Consider the following 22,067-nt stretch of genomic DNA (forward strand, 5'->3'; position numbering starts at 1 on the left):
TTGCTTTGTGCCATAAGGGTGATGTCATCTGCATATCTGAGGTAATTGATATTTCTCTCTGCAATCTTGATTCCAGCTTGTGCTTCATCCAGCTCGGCATTTTGCATAACGTACTTTGCATATAATTTAAATAAGCAGGTGAAAATATACAGCCTTGACGTACTCCTTTCCCAGTCTGGAAGCAGTCCGTTGTTCCATGTCAGGTTCTAACTGCTGCTTCTTGACAGATTTCTCAGGAGGCAGGTCAGGTGGTCTGGTATTCCCATCTCTTCCAGAATTTTCCACAGTTTGTTGTGATCCACACAGTCAAAGGCTTTGGTGTAATCAATAAAGAAGTAGATGTTTTTCTGGAACTCTCTTGCTTTCTTGATGATCCAACTCAAAGCCCTGAGATGAGCAGGTGAATTCTTCAGTCCAACACCATCCCCCTCAGATATGGGGCCATATGGCTGACACTATGCGCAGCGATGCTGGGGGATGTGAATATGCATCCACTCATTCATTCACTCACTTGTGCAGCAAATATGATGGAACTCTTCCTGTGGGCCTCCAGGCAGTGTCCTAAGCTCTGGGATTAAGTCACAATCAAAACAAACAGAAACCCCTTTCCTTGTAAAGCTCATCTTCTAGCATCTTCTAGGATGAACAGTCAGGGGGCAAAGTGGTATAATAGATTTGCATCCTTGTGTGACATTGTTGGGCTTTGAAGTCATCTTTTCAATAACAAAGACAAACAGTGGGGTGCAGAACCTGCCTGGGAGAAGCAAGAGATAGATAGAAGTGATGGGGGGTTAGAAGTGATGTGGGGATTCAAGATGACTGAGTGGGTAAGGGCTCCCAGAGTGGGGGATTGAAGTGGGGGGGTGAGAGCTCAGCTCTGGGTGGCACCTCTCACCTGCCAGCTGCCAGGTGTGTTCCTCCAGCTCTCTGCCCCACTCTCCTCCATACCAGGGGTTCCCAGGGACTCTGAGCCAGGTCCTGGCTCTCCCAGTGCCCCCTGAAAGTGAGCTGTGAGCGGCTGTGGGGTCACAGAACAAGGAGAGGTTAATTGTGATCAGGAAAGTGGTCAGGCTTCCTCCCTGAAGTGTGAGCGGGGTGACGGCATCTCCAGCAGAGGGGACAATACATGCAGTGACTGGAGCAAATATGGGGAACACAAGACAGGCTTGAAGGTGGAGATGCATGAGAAGGGATGACGGGAGACAGGGCTCAGCAACGAGATGCAAGGAGGCAACAAGGGTGTGTAAGCAGCAGGAAAGACCAGCCAAGGCTCCTGCCTGAGCCAAGTTCCAGCAAGACGAGTTGTGGGGCCAGGAAGGGCTGACCCACAGAAGCTGCTTGATTCTCCTCCGGAGGCTGGGGCCCTGAAGCTCTCTTCTCCTCTGCCTCTCTGTCCATCTGTCTGTCCCCCTGAAGTGTTATGAACCACCTCACCCTGGTCTCTGCCTCCTTCCAGGGACATTGCTGTCCGGAACATCCTGGTAGCCTCCCCGGAGTGTGTGAAGCTGGGGGACTTTGGCCTTTCCCGATACATTGAGGATGAGGAGTATTACAAAGGTGAGGTGGGGGGTGTGTTACAGCTTTGTCCCCGAACGGCAGTCCTGAAGCCAAAATCTCCCCAAAAGATGACTATAAGGCAAGTCTAGGCCAACAGTCTCTGGAGAGTAAGCTGCCTTTCTGGATAAGTCTGGATCGTTCTTCTCTAAGAGCTCCCATAAACCCTTGGTCCACCCACAGCCTCTGTGACCCGTCTGCCAATCAAATGGATGTCCCCCGAGTCCATCAACTTCCGCCGCTTCACAACCGCCAGCGATGTCTGGATGTTTGGTGAGCAGACTCTCCATAGGGCGTGGACAAGGGTTTGATTACCTCTCTGTGACCAGGATAAGAGGGGGCACAAGAAGCAGGGGTCTGGACCCTCGGGTTCTGTTTTGCTGCCACCACTGAGGAGTCCCGGAGGTGGGGAGTCAGTGGTGGATTGGGGGTGACACGAGCTAAGGGCAGCCTGCATTCATCTTCATGGAAAAGGCTCTTGATATGAGCGTGAGCTCCCAAAACAGCCCCAGGACTAAGGTGAGGCCACCCCACAGGGGACCCTCAAAGGCAGAGCTGAGCTCTTCTCAGAAGAAGGTGCAGGGTGAGGAGAGAGGAAAACCAAGTGATGGACAGCCACTTAAAAGGCACACAGCCATGTAGATCCTCTGTCTCAGATCTCCACAGCCTGCCCAGTACAATCTCATCATTCTTCTTCCCATTTTCCAGACAAGGAAACTGAGGCTCAGCAAGTCAGGGGCTTGCTCGTGATCACACAGGCAGCAAGCGTTGGCTCTAGGCTTCGTATGCTAGCTTTCTGATGGAGGCTTGGTTCCTTTGACGGTCCCCTTCTCCAGAATCCTAACAGCTCCATGTGGAAAGGGCCTGGGTATGGGAGCTTAGTTCACTTACAGTCATAGGCGATTGATCCCTTAGCAGACCACCACATGGGCAGGACCCCCAGAATGCTATCTATAGAGGAGAGAGAGGAACACAGGGCGGTCCCCAGGAGGCACTGAGCGTTGACCGCACGGCGCTCTCTGGAGAGGGTGGGCTGCCTCTCCAGGTTCGAGTCCCCTCAGCACGGGCCCTGAGCCCTCTCCTCCCGCCTGCAGCTGTGTGCATGTGGGAAATCCTGAGCTTCGGAAAGCAGCCCTTCTTCTGGTTGGAGAACAAGGATGTCATTGGGGTGCTGGAGAAGGGGGACCGGCTACCCAAGCCTGACCTCTGCCCGCCCATTCTCTACACCCTCATGACCCGCTGCTGGGACTATGACCCCAGTGAACGACCCCGCTTCACCGAGCTCGTGTGCAGCCTCAGGTGAGCAAGGAGACAGGTATGGGGTGGAGGACTGCAAGCCCAGGGCCCCCTGAGAGCAAGTCTCCTCTTTAGCAGCACATAGAGGTTTATAGCTGTGTGTGTGTGCTCAGTCACTAAGTCATGTCCAACTCTTTGTGACCCCATGAACTGTAGCCCACCAGGCCCTTCTGTTCATGGCATTTCCCTGGCAAGAATGCTGAAGTAGGTAGCCATTCCCTTCTCCAGTGGATCTTTCTGACTCAGGGATCAAACTAGGGTCTCCTGCATTACAGGCAGATTCTTTACCATTTGGGACCACATGAAAATAGATTTGGGGGCTATATTTGGCCTGTGGGCCTAGTTTGCTGGCTCCTATTTTAAGGAACCCAATGCTTAATTAACATTAAATACTACAGCTTTAAATACTCTAGGCAACTTTTGGGCATTTTTTTAGAAAATCATCCCCAGAAACTGCCATTTGGGAAGGCACCACAGGAGAGGCTGGGAATCCCAGGTCCGGACAATGGGAATCTTTGAAAAAAATTTGCACAGTGTGAGAGCTGGGAGTTAAGTTTTGTTGCAGGCAAAATGAGGACTGCAGCCTGGGAGACAACATTTCAAATAGCTCTGAGAAACTGCTCGGAAGAGGTGAAGGGGGAGCCAGCTTATATAGAAGTTTTGCAACAAAGGGCAGGTTGTCTGAACAGCAAACAATTATTGTTAATTAAAGAAAACCAGATACCCATGTTAAAGCATTGAGTGCTTTTCTATGTATGGGAAGATCTGAGAGTCTGGGCTCACTGGAATCACTCCTTTGATCTGCATCTCAGCTCTCCGGGGCCAGTATCCTGTGTTTTCACACCCTGAGTTTCCTCAGGGCTCACCATAGGGAATGGCTGCAGTTTGATGGCTCCCAGATGGCAGGTTTTCTTTCCTTCCTGAGTTCCCTCAGGGCTCACCAGCTCACTATCCATGGTGGAGGCAATTGCTGATGACTGTGACATCCTTGTTTACTGATATGGCAGGAAATATTCATTTCTCAGAATGATAGTGCATTTGTTTATAGGCAGGGCTCTATAAACAAGCTGTATCATGAATTTTTGTATTGCACACAATAGAATGCATATAAATCTGAAAACATGGTACCAAATATTATATGTTTAGTAGTACTGTTTAGGGCTTCTCTGGTGGCTCAGATGATAAAGAATCCACCTGCAATGCAGGAGACCTGGGTTCAATCCCTGGATTGGGAAGATCCCCTGGAGGAGGGCATGGCAACCCACTCCAGTATTCTTGCCTAGAAAATCCCCATGGACAGAGGAGCCTAGTAGGGGGCTACAGTCCATGGGGTCGCAAAAAGCTGGACATGACTGAGCAACTAAGCACAGCACAGTACTCTTTAAAATGATTAAACAAAGCAATTTAAGTGATGCAGACAAACTTTTACACTGCGTGAAGTGGCCATCTCCATTTCCAAGGGCCAGAGCAGTGGCAAATGGGAGCGGACGGTAGGACACTTTTATAGGATAAAGAATAAGGAACAAAGAAGAGATAATTAGAGAATGAATAGGGAATAGGAAACAAATATAAAGCTGAATGGGCTTCCCTAGTGGCTGAGATGATTAAAAAAATCTGCCTGCAATGCAGGAGACCTGGGTTCAATCCCTGGGTTGGGAAGATCCCCTGGAGGAGGACATGGCAACCCACTCCAGCATTCTTGCCTGGAGAGTCTGCATGGACAGAGGAGTGTGGCAGGCTGCAGTCCATGGGGTTGCAAAGAGTCAGACACTACTGAGCAACTAAGCACATAAAGCTGAATTGGCATTTGGATTGGCATTTGGGTTGGCATTTGGGATGGTACTTTAATTCTGATAAAGCATAACATTTAGAAGGATGCAAAAGTTATCTGCATTTTGACCTGCTGATGCTACCCCCTGGGCAAAGGCAGCTCCATCTTGGGCCTATAAATGTATTTCAACAACACACAATCCCTGTCTGCAGACAGTGCTTGGTACACTTGTGGATTCATGGACCCCCTGCCTTTATTCGAGTCCTTGGAGGTGTGTGGTTCCCAGGTTGGGAACCACTGTTAGGTAAAAGAAAAAAAAGGCAAGAAGCGTGCATTCAGCTAACCTCGGAGGAAATCCACGGCCCTTTCCCATTAGCACATACCAGGAATGCGTGTGTACCCTTTCCCATTAGCACACACCAAGAATGCATAGGTTGGGGCGGCTGCAGGGTCCACGATACTGTGGCCTGTCTCCTAGGGATCTCCCCAGTGCCATCTGCAAAGGACATGGGAAAAGACTTGGGAGTAGGATCCCAGCCGCAGTAGAGCACAGAGGGGAGCCCCCAGGAATGTATCTGACCTTGTTTCTGTCTCCTTATCTGACCTGACTTCCTGGCAGTGACATTTACCAGATGGAGAAGGACATCGCCTTAGAGCAGGAGAGGAACGCTCGCTACCGACCTCCCAAAATCTTAGAGCCCACACCCTTCCAGGAACCCCCACCCAAGGTGAGCCAAGCCCTGAATTCATCAGCCCCATTGGCCCCATGAATCACAGCGGCCCTGTCCAGCCCCTCCCAGATCTGACTGTGCAGCTCCCCTTACAGTGGCAGTCAGATGGGCCCCGGCGTCTTCTCAGCCCTTCCACCCAACCATCCATCAGCCCTGAGGTCAGCCCCCATCAGTCACCTGGGCAGATGGAACCTGAGACAGCCAGAGAGCAGGCATCTTGTGGGACTGCTCGAGCAGGCAGTCACCCTGGAAGACACTTCCCTCGGGAGACAGTAGCACTTTCCCTTTTGGTGTTTTTAGGGACAAATTATATTCCCTTGGAGGTACGTAATGGGGAGCCCTGAAGTCCAGCCTCTGATGTCCATGGCATCTCTGGGCACAGGAGCCAGTGCCCTTCTGCCCCACTATTAGACGGGTGGGACCATGTCTGTAGAAGTCAGCTTGGGCTGCCATACAAGATACTACAGGCTTGGCAGCTTACACACAGACAGCATGGAGGCTGGGAAATCCAAGATCAAGGTGTCTGGTGAGGACTGTCTTCCTGGATGGCAGACGTGTCCTTCTCACGTGTCCTCACATGGTGGGGAGAGTGAGCACTGGTGTCTGTTATTGTTATTAGTACAACTGCATGCTAAGTTGCTTCAGTCATGTCTGACTCTTTGCCACTCCATGGACTGTAGCCTGCAGGGATCCTCTGTCCATAGGATTCTCCAGGCAAGAATACTGGAGTGGGTTGCCACGTCCTCCCCATGGCCTCCTCTAGGGGATTTTCCCTACCCAGGGATTGAACCCACATCTCTTATTCTCCTGTATAGGCAGGCAGGTTCTTTACTACCACCTGGGAAGTTTATTAATGGTACTACTAATAATAAGAATCATAGGAGTCCTACCCTTGTTACCTCATCTGATCCTAATTACCTCCCAAAGGCCCCACCTCCAAACACCATCACCTTGGGGGTTAAGACTTCAACATATGAATGGGGTGGGTGGGGTGGGGTGGGGGAACAAACATTCAGTTCATAGCAAAGCCCTGTGGGTGCTGGGCCTCTTTTCGAGGTCCCCCTGATCTGCTGTGCCCTGCACCTTCCCGCAGTCAGGCCCAGCTCAGGTTTCATCACCTCCAGGAAGCTGCTATGGACGCCTGGGCCTCCATGACTCACCTCTGGATGTCTGCAGCTCCTGATTACTGATTTGGCAAACTCTGCACATCCAGGGTTCACATACTGTTGAAGCCTAGCTTGAAGGATTTTGAGCATTACCTTGCTAGCTTGTGAATTGAGTGCAACTGTGCAATAGTTTCAACATTCTTTGACACAGCCCTTCTTTGGGATTGAAAAACTGATCTTTTCCAGTCCTATGGACACTGCTGAGTTTTCCAAATTTGCTGGCATGTTGAGTGCAGCACTTTAACAGCATCATCTTTTAAGATTTGAAATAACTCAGCTGGAATTTCATCACCTCCACTAGCTTTGTTCATAGTAATGCTTCCTAAGCCATAGTTGACTTCATACTCCAGGATGCCTGGCACATGCAGAGAGGCTACACAGAGACTGGCAATGCCTCCAGTTAGCAGTGACCTCCAGAAGAAAGGCCACTGGCCTCATATCACTCAGCAGTGATAGATGCACAGTTAGCGGACATGAATGACTTTAGTGATTACTCTGTCCCTCGTCTTCACCATCCTGAACAACGCTGACCCGACTCCTACCTGATATTCCCCTTGGTGAGCTGTGCTCCCTCAAGAGGACAGAATGAGGGACTGACTCATCTCCATGTTCTCTCTGCAGCCCAGCCGACCCAAGTACAGACCCCCTCCCCAAACCAACCTTCTGGCACCCAAGCTGCAATTCCAGGTAAACACGTAAACTGGAGGGCTGGGGAAGTGCAGGCCTCATCTCTGTCCTTCCTGAATTTCCATCCTCGTGCCTTAGCAGAGCAGCAGTCCTATCTACTCAGGCAATGGAAACAGTTCTTCTTGAGTACCCAGAAAAGAACTAAAACTCAAAGTGCCCAGAGATCAAAGAATCTAACTGAACCTCTACCAGGTTGTCCTCAGTTAAGACGACTTCAACCCACATCTGTCTGCCCACAGTATTGGCTGCTGCGTGCGCCCACCTACAGCTAAGTCTCTATTCCTGGCCTCCCCAGCCCTGAGCTGAGCCTCTGAAAAGGAATCCAGGCAGCTAGGGACCATTGATGTTCCCCAGAGAATGGAGCTGCTCACTGGGGCTCCCTGCAGGGACCCTGCTGAAAACCTCAGTAGCTGGTGGAGAGAGAGCAGGGTTCCCCCTGTGCTTCCCCCACCCACCACCTCCATGGTTACCAACCACAGGACCTGCCCAAGCTGTTGGTCCCCCTCAGGATGTCTCTGTCCTGTGTCTCTCTGTTGCATCTAAGTCAGAAGGAGCCAGGGGCCCCCTCTCTTTTCTTCCTTTTTATCCCTCAGCTCAGAGTCCCTCCTTTAAAAATGGAAACAGTGTCTTTTATTTGGTGCTTCTTCATTTGGTGTCCTGTGGTCAAGGAAATGCTCCTGAGCCAAAACAAGCCTAACCAGGAACAGACAGACAAACCATCTTCATATGAAAAAAAGAAAAAGAAAACAGACCTCAAGGCAGAAGACAGGAACGATATCCCTAGAAAGAAATATACCCCTTTGTGATGTTTAAAATAGTGGGTTTTATTTTTTTTTAAGATTTTTTTTTTAATGTGAACCATTTCAAAAGTCTTTGTCCAATTTGTTATGATATTACTTCCATTTATGTTTTGGTTTTCAGGCCTTGAGGCATATGGGATCTTAGCTCCCTGACCAGGGATTGAGCCCAAACCCCCTGCATTGGAAGGTGAAGTCTTAACCATGGGACTGCCTGTGAAGTCCCAAAATAGTGGTTTTTAAAAATGTGTGTGTGTATATATATAGACTTCCCTGTGGGCTCAGTGGTAAAGAATCTGCCTGCAATTCAGGAGATGTGTGTTTGATTCCTGGATCAGGAAGATACCTGGAGGAGGAAATGGCAACCCACTCCAGTATTCTTGCCTGGGAAATCCCAGGGATAGAGGAGCCTGGTGGGCTACAGTCCACGGGGGTTACAAAAGAGTCAGACATGACTTAGCAACTAAACAACAACATATATATACACGCATATGTTTGTTTGTTTTAGTTGCTCAGTCATGTCCAACTTTTTTGCATCCTGATGGACTGTAGCCCGCCAGGCTCCTCTGTCCTTGGGATTTCCCAGGCAAGAATACTGGATTGAGTTATCATTTCCTTCTCCAAGGGATCTTCCCAACCCCGGATCAAACCCATGTCTCCTGCATTGTAGGCAAATTCTTTACCACTGAGCCATCAGGGAAGCCCGTACACACACATACTTGTGGGTTAACAGTATCTGTTAGTTTCTAACACAATGATGACTTTTCCCTGGAGAATCCTGAAGGAGGAGATGGAGTCAGTAGGTCAGCGCCACCCGTGGACCTATGGTATGCACAGCATCACGGGAACGGTTGTTAGATGGAAGAACAGCCACCACGTCTGTGCTGACTTCTAGCCAAGAGCCGTGTATGTCGCTCTGCCACGTCTCCCAAACAGTACCAGTGAAATGCCCACACTGTGTTCTTTATAAGCTCCTGGAGCGCAAGTCCCATTTCTCCCATGGAGCTCCTGTGTCGTTTCTCTGTGCTCGTGTTCGTAGCAGCTAACTGTCCACCTTCTTGCCTTGTCCCCGTGCCTGGTGCTCCTCTGCTTCTCCTGAATAGGTCCCTGAGGGTCTGTGTGCCAGCTCACCCACGCTCACCAGCCCTGTGGAGTACCCATCTCCTGTAAACTCGCTGCACACCCCACCTCTCCACCGGCACATTGTCTTCAAGCGCCACAGCATGCGGGTAAGAGGGCTCTGCATGCTGGGTCCCGGCCAGGACAAGGAGGCTGCTGGAGGGAGGTGCCTGGGATACTGGGAACCCTGCGTCCTCAGGCTCAGGAGGTGCCCTCCCTACACCAGTCAGCCACAGAGAGGCTCTGTGCCTCCTGCACCTCTACAAACAACAGAGTTTGGGGGCCAAGCCAGGCACTGCCCTTGAGACTCCAGCTGGACCCAGACCTGCCCCATCCCTACTCTGATGCTGTGGCCTTCCCTCAGCTCTGGTGATAGTGTGAAAGCTCATGAGCAGAGGGCAAGGAAGCCTGATGGTGCCAGAAAGTAAAAGATCCTGGAGGTCTTGTCCCGCTCTGCCCGTCCTCCTGCCTGATTGTTGTGATTGTTCAATTTCTCCTCAGTCAAAGGAAAGTCTGCCTTGTGGTTGCCACTCCTGCTGCTTTGCAAAAGTTGCTGCTATGTGAGAACAAACTTGGGGACTAGCACAGGGCTAAGCCATACCCTCCCCAGTCACCTCTTTGTTGTCAACTACCAATGAAGCCTTGAGTATTTCATTGTCGGTCACTCAGTCACTCACTCATGTCTAACTCTTTGCAACCACATGGACTGTAGCCCTCCAGGCTCCTCTGTCCATGGGACTTTTCCCCAAGAATACTGGAGTAGGTTGCCATTTCCTCCTCCAGAGGATCTTCCTGATCCAGGGATCGAACCTGAGTCTCCTGTATTGACAGGTGGATTTTTACCACTGTACCACCTGAAAACTATCTTCTAATTGTCAGGTCTCCTTTAAAAAAAAAAAGTGCACCTTTGCTTGTCCACTTGTTACTAGTCACCATCCATCTTTTCTTCCTTCAAAACAAATGGCCCCCATGGTCAGTTGCCATGAGCATTTGATATATTTCACTGAACTGAGTCTTGATATGTGATATAACATACTAAAACCCTTATTACTTTAGCTCTAACTCTGTAACCATGCATCATATTTCAGACTCAGGTATATAGAACTCTAAAAATTGGGGGAGACTACATTTCTATTACAATAGATATACAAAAGTGTAGGAAAGTATGTTGAGATATACTTGCTGTTTTTCTTAATTTAGTAAAACTATGAAATGATTAAGATAACTTAGAATTCAAGGCAGTGAGAGCTTAGTGGAATAGGTTTTCCCCTGACCTAGCTCATTTTTCTTTTTTACGTTAGTTTAACCAATTTATGTCTTAGCATATACTCAACGATAATAAAACTGCATCTGTAAGCATGCACTATCTTTTAGGTAGTGCTCAACTTCTCTCTCCTGCTGTTAACTCTTTATTGATAATTAATTGGGTTTTAGTGAGTTTGGCTTTAAAATATGCCCTTTCAGAAAGAAAGTGTTTTGCACATTTGAGGGTCGGCACTGCCTTTGTCTAACCCCTGATTCACCATAAGGACTTTGTTCCCTTCCATAAAGACAAACTGTGCAGCAGGAAAAAGGGCCTTTTGTGTCAGGGGTTTAGATGTACTTGCCATAGGAAAGCCTATGAACATAAAAAGAACATAATAAGCATTTCTTAAAATAAGCAAAAAAGAAAAAAGTTAAAAATATAAACTCCATTTTGTGATATGCATCAGAAACACCGAGAAAGCCTCTTCCAGGTAGAATGCTGAAAAGGTATAATAGACTCCCTGCAAAGCATTTGAAAGCATTTAACGAAAATCAGAGATGGTTTTCCCACAAAAACAACTTTTCTAGTGACTAACTCTATTGCCTGACTCATCTGAGAATCTGTGGGATTCAATTCCGGAGTCAGAATGGCAGCAGTCTCCCTCTTGAAGACCTCACAATTGAAGTTTAAAACAACAGTTTAGTAAACACCTTTTTTTTAAGGGACACTTTGCTGGGCGCTGTCCTAGGTGCTGAAGGGAGAATTGCCTTCAGTGAACTTACCATCAGCCAGAAGGAACAGGGCAGATGGTTGCCTATAATGTAAACCAGAGAGCTGTGAGTAGCACACAGAGGTACAGCCAACATGCAGCAGAAGTTTAGAGAGTAAAACAACCCTTTCCAGCTTCTTCTTCTTCTTCTTTTTTTTTTTTTTTTTTTTTTTGCAGTTGGGCCTCAATGGATGGGAAAAATTAGAAGGATCCCAGGGGATGAGGAAGGCAGAAGCATGAGTTGGGGCCCAGATTGAATGATGGGAAAATTTACGATGAGTGCAGGAGCTGTTTAATTACAATAGAAATAGGCCTGGCAGGATGAAGAGTCAATTCCTGGAAGGGGTCACAGCTTATCAGAGTCTTTTTTAAACACCCCAAAGGTCTAATTCCTCTTAAAAATGACCAGCAATGAAAGCGTTCATTGCCTGATAAGAATTCTTGAAGTATACTTTGGACAGTAAGCCCTAAAGAGATCAAGTGTTTTTTTTTTTTTAAAGTCTCATTTGCTTCTTGAGTTTTATTAGAAAATTGGAAGACATAGGAATACATCCACCAATATATGTTAAAATATTTGGTCAGATGGTGATCAAGCCTGGGGCATACTAGACATTTGAACGGTAGGAATCTTCTTTGGCAATTTCAAAACTACAAAGTGTTTTCTTGAGTCTGGAAACTCCTCCTGTCAGTATCTACTCTAATCTTCTTCTGTCCATACATTTTCCTTACTTGGAGATTCCTAATGCTATATTCAGCATGTTTGACACTTAGTTCCTATTTGTCATGATTCGCCAATAGCCTGATATAGACACACCATTGTGTTTGCACATGCTGGCATTTAACTGAGGATATTTACAGCCCTAAAACCCTTTCATTTGGGGGGCATAAGCCTTTATGAAGTAAATCTTATGTATTTTATAAATCCTATGATGATAAAATAATCTTATGTTCTGAAATTTGCTTTTATTTTTTAATTGGGATAGGTATAGTTGCTTTACAGTGTTGTACAATGAAGTGAATCAGCTATAGTATACATATATCCCCTCCTTCTTGGACCTCCCACCCCATCCTACCCCTCTGGGACATCACAGAGCACTGAGCCAAGCTCCCTGTGCTGTTCAGCAGCTTCCCACTGGTTATCAGTGCACATACGTCAATCCCAATCTCCCAGCTCATCCACCCTCCTCCCCCACACCATGTCCACAAATTAGTTTAAAATAAGGTCTAACTGAGTAAGTCAACTCTGGGTGGACATTTGGTAATGTGTGGAGACATTTTTGTTACAACAGGGGAGGTGCTGTAGGCTTCTAGTGAGTGGGGTTGCTGTAAGCATCCTACAGGTTACAGGAAATCTTTCCCCAATAATGAATCATCTGGCCCCAATGTTAATAGTGCTAAGGCTGAGAAACCCCAGTCTGCAATTGGTTCCATAGCCTCATGAAAACAGGAAGGACACTGCGTATTTAACCATCACTGCCCTCCCAGCCCAGCCTGGCCCAGCCCTGTCCCTGCCACATAGTAGTTGCTCAATAAACAGTCGTTGACTAGCGTAATGAACAAGGACTATTTCAGCAAGACATCTTATAAGGAGAAGTATTGTTAGAAATTGAGAGCAGTTATTGTAGCTGACAGCCTAGGAAAAACACACCAGTGTCACTATTTTCAAACTGTGCTGTTGAGAGACTTTAGTGGAGATAATCTTTTTTAGAGGCTTGGCAGAGATTATGGCTTGTTAAAGTAGACTGAGAATCATTTTTAGCATTTTATGTAAGTGACTTGTATGTAAATGGGCCAGTTCAAAGAAAGGGATCTGAGCAGCTTGCGGACCTCAACGTCATAAAAAGGTCACCTGCCCCCAGCAAAGGTCACCCCAGGCTTTACACAATCAAAAGAATGCTGGTAACACTCGTATGTCCAGGAGACCCAGGTAATCTTGGGCAGCAGAAAAAAGCAAGCCAGTTTAAAGGAACTGAGCAGATATTTATATAAATGAAACCCTGGGGAAGATTGAGGGAAGAGAAATAATAGGAAAGGGAAACATGCAGGGAGACATAACAGGGAGAACTATGAATAGTCCAAAGCCCCACAAATGAGTTGAAATGGGGTTAGATTAATAAAACTCAGGAGAGGAACCACTTATTGCATATCCATAGATCCTTATTTCTTTAAATTTTGTGCTTCACTTTATCTCTTAGCTCATGCATCTCTTTTAACCTTTGGTATCATAACCCAGGCTAGTTTCTTAATCAAGAGAATGATGCAGAAAGATTCTTTACCTTCTGAGCCACAGAAAGTGAAAGTGAAGTTGCTCAGTCGTGTCGGACTCTTTGCGACCCCATGGACTATAGCCTACCGGGCTCCTCCATCCATGGAATTTTCCAGGCAAGAGTACTGGAGTGGGTTGCCATTTCCTTCTCCAGAAGATCGTCCCAACCCAGGGATCGAACCCAGGTCCCCCACATTGCAGGCAGACACTTTACTGTCTGAGCCATCCATAACTAGGATGGGGAAGCCCAAATAACGAGTATCTTCTGATAAAAAGGCACAATCAGATGGGCACACGCTCTTGCTCCTTCTTTCAGTCTCCACCCTTCAGTGGACAGCTTTGGGGGACCACACACCACTGCTCCTTGAAGCTTCCAGACCTACCATCTTGGTTTTAGCTAAGCACTCAAGGCCTCCTGGAGGGCTGGCTTTGCATTCCTAAGTGTAAATTCAGTGACAGCAGCCATGACACGTGCCAACTGAGAAAATAATATTAGGACAGTCACTTGAAAATAAAATGGTACTAACGGATCACGTGACGATTTGAAACCAGTACCTGTTAAGCCCTATACCCTATACCCTGTGATTCAGCATTTCACGGACACACTGCATGTGATTGGGGCTGATGGAGCCAACAGTAATAACCATCTGCATAGATGGCTGCAGATCTGAGGCCAGTGAGGCCCAAGGCGTGTGGCTCCCACAAGGCTCTCCAGAGGACTGTCCTCCCTGGGTGCAGAGACTGGGCTGACTGTGTCCTCTGCCATCTCCCCCCGCTGTGCTCCCAGGAGGAGGACTTCGTCCGGCCCAGCAGCCGGGAGGAGGCCCAGCAGCTGTGGGAGGCAGAGAGGCTCAAGATGCGGCAACTCCTGGACAAGCAGCAGAAGCAGATGGTGGAAGATTACCAGTGGCTGAGGGAGGAGGAGAAAGCCCTGGTGAGGAGAAAGCCCAGCCAGGGGAGGGAGACGACATGCCCCCACTGCTGGACACCTTCTTTTTTAAAATAATTTTACTTATATTTTTATCTTTGGCTGTGCTGGGTCTTCATTTCTGCACACGGGCTTTTCTCTAGTTGTGGCAAGCTACTCTACAGTTGCAACACCCAGTCTTCTCATGACGGTGGCTTCGCTTGCTGCAGAGCACAGGCTTTGGGGAGCTTGGGCTTCAGTAGTCGCGGCTCACAGGCTCTAGAGCACAAGCTCAGTAGTTGTGGTGCATGGGCTTAGTTGCTCCGCAGCATGTGGAATCCTCCAAGACCAGGAATCAAACTGGTGTCTGCTGCATTGGCAGGTGGACTCTCTACCGCTGAGCCAGCCGGGAAGCCCCTGAACACATTCTGCTCCCCTGGGAGAGATCCATGCCATCTTGTCCCGTTACGGCTCCCCACCTGGCTGGAGTGAACTGCTCTCCAGGCATCCTTGGAGTTTTTGGTTATAGAATCCTAACTCCTCTGATTTGTTTTCCCCCTCTGTAGGACCCCATGGTTTACATGAACGACAAGTCCCCATTGGTGAGTCACCGGGAGAGCACTCTACCTGGACGGAGGGCTTGCAGGGTAGTTAGTGGGACCTCCGACTCCACACCTGCCCACCTCGCCCTCTCTGCCTCACACCACGAGAACACCTTTTCCCACTTCACTCTGATCTTGGGGTCTCCTTGCTGAGCTCACACTTGATCTGCACTCTTAGCACCACCCCGCCCCAGCACAGGCCGCCCCCTCCCCAAGTCACTTCTGGTCAGGGAGTCCCCAGGTCCCCCTGCAGCTATGACCTCCAAACCTCTCAAGGGGGATGGGAACAAGCTAAGGGGGGACATGGGTGGCCCCCAGAGTTGCACCAGTGACCTCTTCTCTTTCCTTCCTTCCAGACCCCAGAGAAGGAGGCCGGCTACAGTAAGTGTGAGCACCCTTCCTCTTGGCGGGAATGTCCCCGGGCGTGGCATCTTGTGTGCAGCCGCCTTCCCTGCCCCTTGCAGAGAGCAAACGGAATATATTTGCCATAGAAAGAAACATCTGTCCTGAGTTCAGAGTGTGCAGAGAGGCCCAGTTTGGGAGTCGATATTACACCACCTCCTATCCTCCACCTCTACCCGACTGCTGCCCTCAACCCCTCTCACGGCATGGCTCCGGTTCCCGCCTCTCTGCTGCATTTATTTGGAGGACTTGGTGATCCTTCCTGTCTCCCACCCACTCTATCGGAAGCTCTAAAGTAGCGCCATGGCATCTCTCCCAAATGACTCTTCGCCTCCCTAGGCCCCAGTAAGGGAAGAAAGAAAGAGGGCGGGGCCAGCTGATTTTCCCACCTACCCCTGCCCCGACCCCAGGGTCTTTCCAGGAGCCTCCCTGAAAGGCAGGGAGGGAGTGGTATCGGGCAGGATGTTGGCCTTTCCCAATTAACAGAAATTGACTAGAGGCCTGACAGGAAATTCAAGCAAAGTTTATTGGGCTCCTGCGCTGCAGGCTGCAGGAGGAAGTGAAAACAGGCTCCCTTGCTTGCTCCCAGAGGCAGGGGTGAGTTCATTCCTTACATGGGGTGAGGATGGGGTGGATCCAGGGCTCATGCAGGAGGGGTGGCTTAGGTGGTTTGCCCACCCTTCTGTGATGGTGCGTGCAGTGGGGCATGCAGCAGTACCCTGCTTTTGCTCCCAACACCCAGTTTTTCGCTCCTGGCTCTTCAGAAATGGTTCTTGGGTTTTATTTTGGGTTTCCTTTTTGTCTTTTTTGTATCTTTTGGTCCAGAATTTGCCCCAACTGCGGCATGGACACAGCTATTTTTAGTCCCACATCATTTCTTTGTATCGTGCTGGTGCAAAATTTGCTGCAGAGGTTCCCAGGTCCCTGCAGTGAGCCAGGCTCTTCATCACCATGCCAGGGGAATGAGGCTGATGATGACGGTGATGGTGACCATGGCAGCCACCAGACCCAGTGAGAAGCACTGACCCCAGTGCTTGAAAATACAGTTTAAACCCCACAGCAGTCCTTCCTATGCAATAGGTACAGTGTATCATGATGCCCGTTTTACAAAGGACATGAAGCATACACGGGAAGGGCAAGCGACTTACCCAAAGTCACACAGCTAGTGACTGCTGCAGCTGCTGCTAAGGCGCTTCAGTCGTGTCCAACTCTGTGCGACCCCATAGACGGCAGCCCACCAGGCTCCCGTCCCTGGCATTCTCCAGGCAAGGACACTGGAGTGGGTTGCCATTTCCTTCTCCAATGCATAAAAGTGAAAAGTGAAAGAGAAGTCGCTCAGTCTTTTCTGACTCTTAGCCACCCCATGGACTGTAGCCTACCAGGCTCCTCTGCCCATGGGATTTTCCAGGCAAGAGTACTGGAGTGAGGTGCCATTGCTTTCTCCTCAGCTAGTGATTAGCAGGGCCTAGATTTGAGCCCAGGCATCTGGCTCCTGCAGGGCCCTTCTAAGCAAACCTCCTACTTGACAGATGACACTTAAGGCCCGGGGCCTGTCAGTGAGCTGCCCTAGTCTCACGCCACTCTGGGGGAAGAGTCGAAAGTGGAATCAGGTCTTCTGACTGTTACTCCAAGCAGTCCCACGCGGCCTGTGTGTCTTTGTTCATCAGAGTGGCCAGAGAACAGCCTGCTTCTAGCAGTTCACTTCCTTGACCCCCAGATGGACAAAGCAGACAATAGGGAAGCTTCACAAATCTATCATATAGGTGGCTGTTGCACCCACTGGGTGAAGCTCCAGGATCACCTGCTGCCTTCAGAGCAGGTTTCTCCCTCATGACAGTCAAGATCAGAGTCTCAGGGCCCAGTGTGCTGGAACACCCACCGCCATCACTCCATCTCCACGGGGACTTTGGCTTTTTCTCTCTTTGAAATGGACAGTAGTACCTGTCCCTGCATACAGAGGACGAGGGAGACCAGAGGTTACTTTCCATTGTCCTGGGTTTCAGGTCCCATTTCCCTGGGGTCTCCTGGTAGTAGTGGAGAAGGGCTGGGCTTGGTCATCAGCACCTATGAAGGGAGGGGTCAGGGTGCTGAGGACAACCCCTACTCATTGTCCCTTCCCTTTGCAGCGGAGTTCACAGCCCCCCCGCAGAAACCACCACGGCTCGGCGCACAGGTATGTGTTGGCTCTGCTGAAGCTGGTCATGGATTGGAATCAGGGCCCCACAAGACTGAAGGCCTGGACTGCAAAGACTGCAGAAGCCCACAGAAAGAATTGAGTCCTGTATCCTCATTATATAGCTGAGGCCCAGAGAGGGCAAGTGCCTTGTCTACAGCTAATTCATTAAAAAAAAAAAAAAAAACAGGGGGAAAACCAGCCCCCTCCCTGACCTGGAGGAAAGCTCACCTGTCCCAAGGAGCAGGAGGTGTGGACCCCCATTGGCTCCCTGCACCCCCGTGTTCTGGGGTAGCTGCTGCTTTCTTCGCTCTGGAGCAGCAGTTCTCAGCGTTGGCAGCCCATGAGAATCCTCCGAGAGCTTTGACACTGCCTGGCCCCCACGCCCAGGTGATGGTTTGGTTGCTTTGCTGTGAGGCTGGCCTCCAGCACTTTTTTAAGACACCCAGGCAGACTCTCACATAAGAACCATTGCCCCAGAAGCAGAAGGGAAGGAGGCCCCCCCAGGCCCAGGCACTATTATTTCAGAGAAACATCTTGGTGGCTGAATTGGCACCACTAGTGCATGCCCAGGAAAGAACAGTGTGTCCCTCTGACTCGCCACCCTCCCCTCCGGCCACCTGCTTCTCCTCCTCCTCTCCCCGCCACAGTCCATCCAGCCCACAGCCAACCTGGATCGGACCGACGACCTGGTGTACCTCAATGTCATGGAGCTGGTGCGGGCCGTGCTGGATCTCAAGAATGAGCTCTGCCAGCTGCCTCCCGAGGGCTACGTGGTGTTGGTGAAGGTGAGAGCCAGGGAGGAGCCAAGGACTTAGGGGACGGAGGCCACTCAGCCCATCCCTGGAAGGACGTGGGAGGGGCTGAGCTTCCCAGTCTGCCTGATTAGACCCCATTAGAGCAAGGTTGTCAAAGAGAAGTTAGTTCCAGGTAGCCTCAGAAGGCAGGCACCATCCCAGGAGGGCTCTTCTCAAGGGAGACATGGCTTTCTCAAAAAGCAAAGGGTGGGACTTCCCTGGAGGTCCAATGGTTAAGACTTCACCTTCCAGTACAGGGAATGCAGGTTCAATCCCTGGTCGCGGAGCTAAGATTCCCACATGTCTTGGGACCAAAAAAACAAAACATAAAACAGAAGTAATGTTGTAACAAATTCAATAAAGACTTTAAAAAAAAAAAAAAGCAAAGGGTGACAGCCACCCGTCCCTCTCTCTCCCAGAATGTGGGCCTGACCTTGCGGAAGCTCATCGGCAGTGTGGATGACCTCCTGCCCTCCTTGCCGTCGTCTTCACGGACAGAGGTGAGTGTCTCGGTGTCCCTTGCCCCCTTGTCCTGCTCCAGCTGTGTTTCAACAGGAGACCCACAAGGGCCACCTGGGCAGCTCCATGTCCTCTTTGAGCCTTCAGGTGGCTCTGCACTGTATATCCCTGCAGGTACCACTAGGGGGCGGAGTTGGAACCCAGGGACCTCGCCGGCTTTCTGGGGCGAATTTCCTAGTTTAGGTCTCAGATCGTGGCAGTGACTTCTTAATGCCTGAGGACAGGCAAAGGAAGACACACATACTCCTTTTTAGCCCCATCCTGTCCATTACTCTTTGTCTAGTCACCCTTCTTACTAAGGTTAAGGTGAGTGTGTCACAGAAATAGCAGTTAAGGTTTCTTCAATTGATCATTTAATCTTCTTTATTTAAATGAGAAGCAACCACTGAAAACCAAAATGGGAGTGCCAGTGCTCTATCTTGAGATGGTGCCAGTGGTAGGCAGAATAATGCGCCCCCATAAGATAGCTGGAAAAGACCCTGATTCTGGGAAAGATTGAAGGCAAAAGGAGAAGGTAGCAGCAGAGGATGAGATGGTTAGATAGCATCAGCGGACATGAGTTTGAGCAAACTCCGGGAGATAGTGGAAGACAGAGGAGCCTGGCATGCTGCAGTCCATGGGGTCACAAAGAGACATGACTCAGCAACTGAACAACAACCAAATAAAGGATGTCTGGGTCCTGTGTGACTTTACATGACAAACAGGACGTTGCAGGTGATTAAGTTAAGGATCTTCAGATGAGAAAGTTATGCTGGATTATCCAAGTGGGTCCAGTGTAGTCACAAGGATCCTTGTAAGAAGGAGGTGGAAGCAGAGGTTTGTTTCATAAGAGTCAGAGAACAAGATGGGATAACAGAAGCAGAGGTTGGAACGAGGCCATTGCTGGAAGGATCCACAACCCGAGGAAGGCAGCAGCCTTGTGAAGCTGAAAAAGGCAGGGAACAAATTCTCCCCTGGAAGAAGGAAGTTCCCTTTCTGGCAGAAGGAACTTAGCTCTGCCGTCACCTGGCCATTGGCCCCAGGGGACCCATTCCAGACTTGTGACCCCCCAGAACTGTAAGAGCATAAATCTGCCTTATTTTAAGCCACTGTGTGGTAATTTGTTATTGCGGGACTAGAAGCAGGCAGTGCCTCTGAGCATTCTGTCTGGAAACCCAGTCACAGACCCCCACACCTCCTGCCAGGCTATAGCTTAAGCTGCCACTGTCTCCACCATCTGTGACCACTCAAAACAGGCAGGACAGGGCAGGGGGGCCTGGGCACTTCCCAGGTCCCTTCAGGGTGGCTGCGGCAGGCCAGCGGAGCACCCTCTGGGTTAGTCCCGTCTGGCATGAGAGCACCGCACCTGGGCAGTGAAAGCCAGTCTTTTCTTTCACTTGATAAATATCTCTTGAGTGCCAAGTCTTTGTTCAGCAGTGCACTAGATACCAGGATATAGTGGTTAATAAAACCCTACGAGCCCAGACCACAGTCTGTGATCTCCTGATGTGATTGTAGAGAGTTAACAGATGTGTGGAGGCGCTTGACTTCTCTCCATTCACTCTGTGTCAGGCCAGCACCCAGGCATTTTGCCAGGGAGGAGGGAGTGTTTGTGGGGCTGGATCAGAGGGGGCTGACTTGGGTAGTTTGGGGCCTGGGGTGCCTGCAATGTTTGTCCTAGACGACCTGGCTCCAACCAGCACGGGCCTTGGACTCAACCCAGGGCTGGGTCAGACCTGGCCCCAGCCCCTCTCCAGGCCCCACCTTCCTGGGCCAGCACCGAGGTGGACCTCTGTAGGGCTTCCCTGTCCTCGGGGTCTGGACTTGGCAGCTCCTCAGGGTCCCAGCCCCTCCCCTGTGCTCTTCCTGCAGATCGAGGGGACCCAGAAACTGCTGAACAAGGACCTGGCGGAACTCATCAATAAGATGCGACTGGCGCAGCAGAACGCCGTGACTTCCCTGAGTGAGGAGTGCAAGCGGCAGATGCTCACCGCCTCCCACACGCTGGCCGTGGACGCCAAGAACCTGCTGGACGCCGTGGACCAAGCCAAGGTCCTGGCCAACCTGGCCCGCCCACTGGCAGAGTGAAGAGGGCGGCGCCCCGCGCCCGCATCTCCGCCCCACCCGCCCGCCCCTCCCTGTTCCTGCCCTTGCCCCTGCCTCGCCTTCGGTCCGTGGGCCCACTTGGGGAGGGAAGGCCGAGAAGGGTCCTTCTTCCCTTGCTGTTTTGCACGACCCCTCTCCTCCACCCTACTCCCAGACTGTGCTGCCCAGGCCGCAGCTGGACAGAGGGGACTCAGGGCTGCAAGACACCAAGGGGCTACAAAGAGGCTCAGAGGGAGCATGGCTGCTGCCCACCAGCCACTCCTACCTGGCCCAGGGGGGTCACATGGCAGTCCCTTGTGGCCAAGATGGCTTTACACAGGGACAGGGCAGGCCGATTGGGGAACCAAGCTAGTCCTTCTCCTTCCTGCTCCGCCCACGGAGGTCCCCTCCCCTAACCGCGTGCACAGAGGGAGGGGCCGAGAGGGGTTTTCAGTGGGGAGGCCGGTGGCTGGTGCCGTGAGGGATGGACCTGGCCTTCTTGTATAGTGTATATTGGAATTTATTTAATGTGAGTCTGGTCTGGACAGACAGCCGTGCGCCCCCACTGAGGGGCGGAGCAGGGCCTGGGACGGTCAAGGGACAAGCTATTGGGAGCTGGCGCCCAGGAGGCTGTGTCCTCCACACGCAGAGAGGGGAGGAGGGGAGGTGGGGAGAAGCAAGTCCACACTGGACCTGGGCGCCTTCCGCACTCCTCGCCCCGTGGCTTTCCTTCCCTCCCTGGCCCCTTCCTTCTCTCTTCTTACTGTCTTTTCTTACTTGTCTTTTCTCGCCCACACCCTGTCTCCCTCCCTCTCTTGTGTTTGTGCAGAACACTCTTTTACCTCCTTTATATTTGACTTGTGGATGAATTAAAATTGTACCATTTGCTTTGTGGTTTGATTGTTTTGTTTGTTTGACCTTCTGAGACCCTGGAAGGAATCGATTGTGCTTGTGTTGGGCAGAGATCAAAAAGCCGAAAGAAGCCAGGGCTCAACTCCCAGTTCAGTTCAGTTCAGTCGCTCAGTTGTGTCCAACTCTTTGCGACCCCATGAATCGCAGCACACCAGGCCTCCCTGTCCATCACCAACTCCCGGAGTTCACTCAAACTCACATCCATCGAGTCAGTGATGCCATCCAGCCTTCTCATCCTCTGTCATCCCTTTCTCCTCCTGCCCTCAATCCCTCCCAGCATCAGAGTCTT

General features: G+C 50.4%; 1 protein-coding gene across 5 annotated transcripts in view; it reads left to right on the plus strand.

Moving 5' to 3' along the window:
• Positions 1-21,760, plus strand: part of LOC120866066 (protein-tyrosine kinase 2-beta) — a 138,333-nt gene extending 116,573 nt beyond the window's left edge. For 2 of the 5 annotated variants that reach the window (XM_040243526.1, XM_040243535.1), the window contains exons 19-31: positions 1,457-1,557; positions 1,738-1,827; positions 2,649-2,853; positions 5,241-5,349; positions 7,140-7,205; positions 9,106-9,231; positions 14,190-14,336; positions 14,876-14,911; positions 15,268-15,298; positions 17,440-17,486; positions 18,137-18,274; positions 18,703-18,783; positions 20,654-21,760. In XM_040243526.1, coding sequence (XP_040099460.1) covers positions 1,457-1,557; positions 1,738-1,827; positions 2,649-2,853; positions 5,241-5,349; positions 7,140-7,205; positions 9,106-9,231; positions 14,190-14,336; positions 14,876-14,911; positions 15,268-15,298; positions 17,440-17,486; positions 18,137-18,274; positions 18,703-18,783; positions 20,654-20,869 — 1,393 coding nt within the window. In that variant the 3' untranslated portion in view covers positions 20,870-21,760. The remainder of the gene's footprint in view (positions 1-1,456; positions 1,558-1,737; positions 1,828-2,648; positions 2,854-5,240; positions 5,350-7,139; positions 7,206-9,105; positions 9,232-14,189; positions 14,337-14,875; positions 14,912-15,267; positions 15,299-17,439; positions 17,487-18,136; positions 18,275-18,702; positions 18,784-20,653) is intronic. The other 3 variants (XM_040243544.1, XM_040243553.1, XM_040243561.1) reach the window with 3 other exon arrangements.
• Positions 21,761-22,067: the final 307 nt, after the last annotated feature.

The sequence above is a fragment of the Oryx dammah genome, unplaced genomic scaffold, assembly GCF_014754425.2.
Source record: "Oryx dammah isolate SB20612 unplaced genomic scaffold, SCBI_Odam_1.1 HiC_scaffold_1, whole genome shotgun sequence".
Classification (NCBI taxonomy): domain Eukaryota; kingdom Metazoa; phylum Chordata; class Mammalia; order Artiodactyla; family Bovidae; genus Oryx; species Oryx dammah.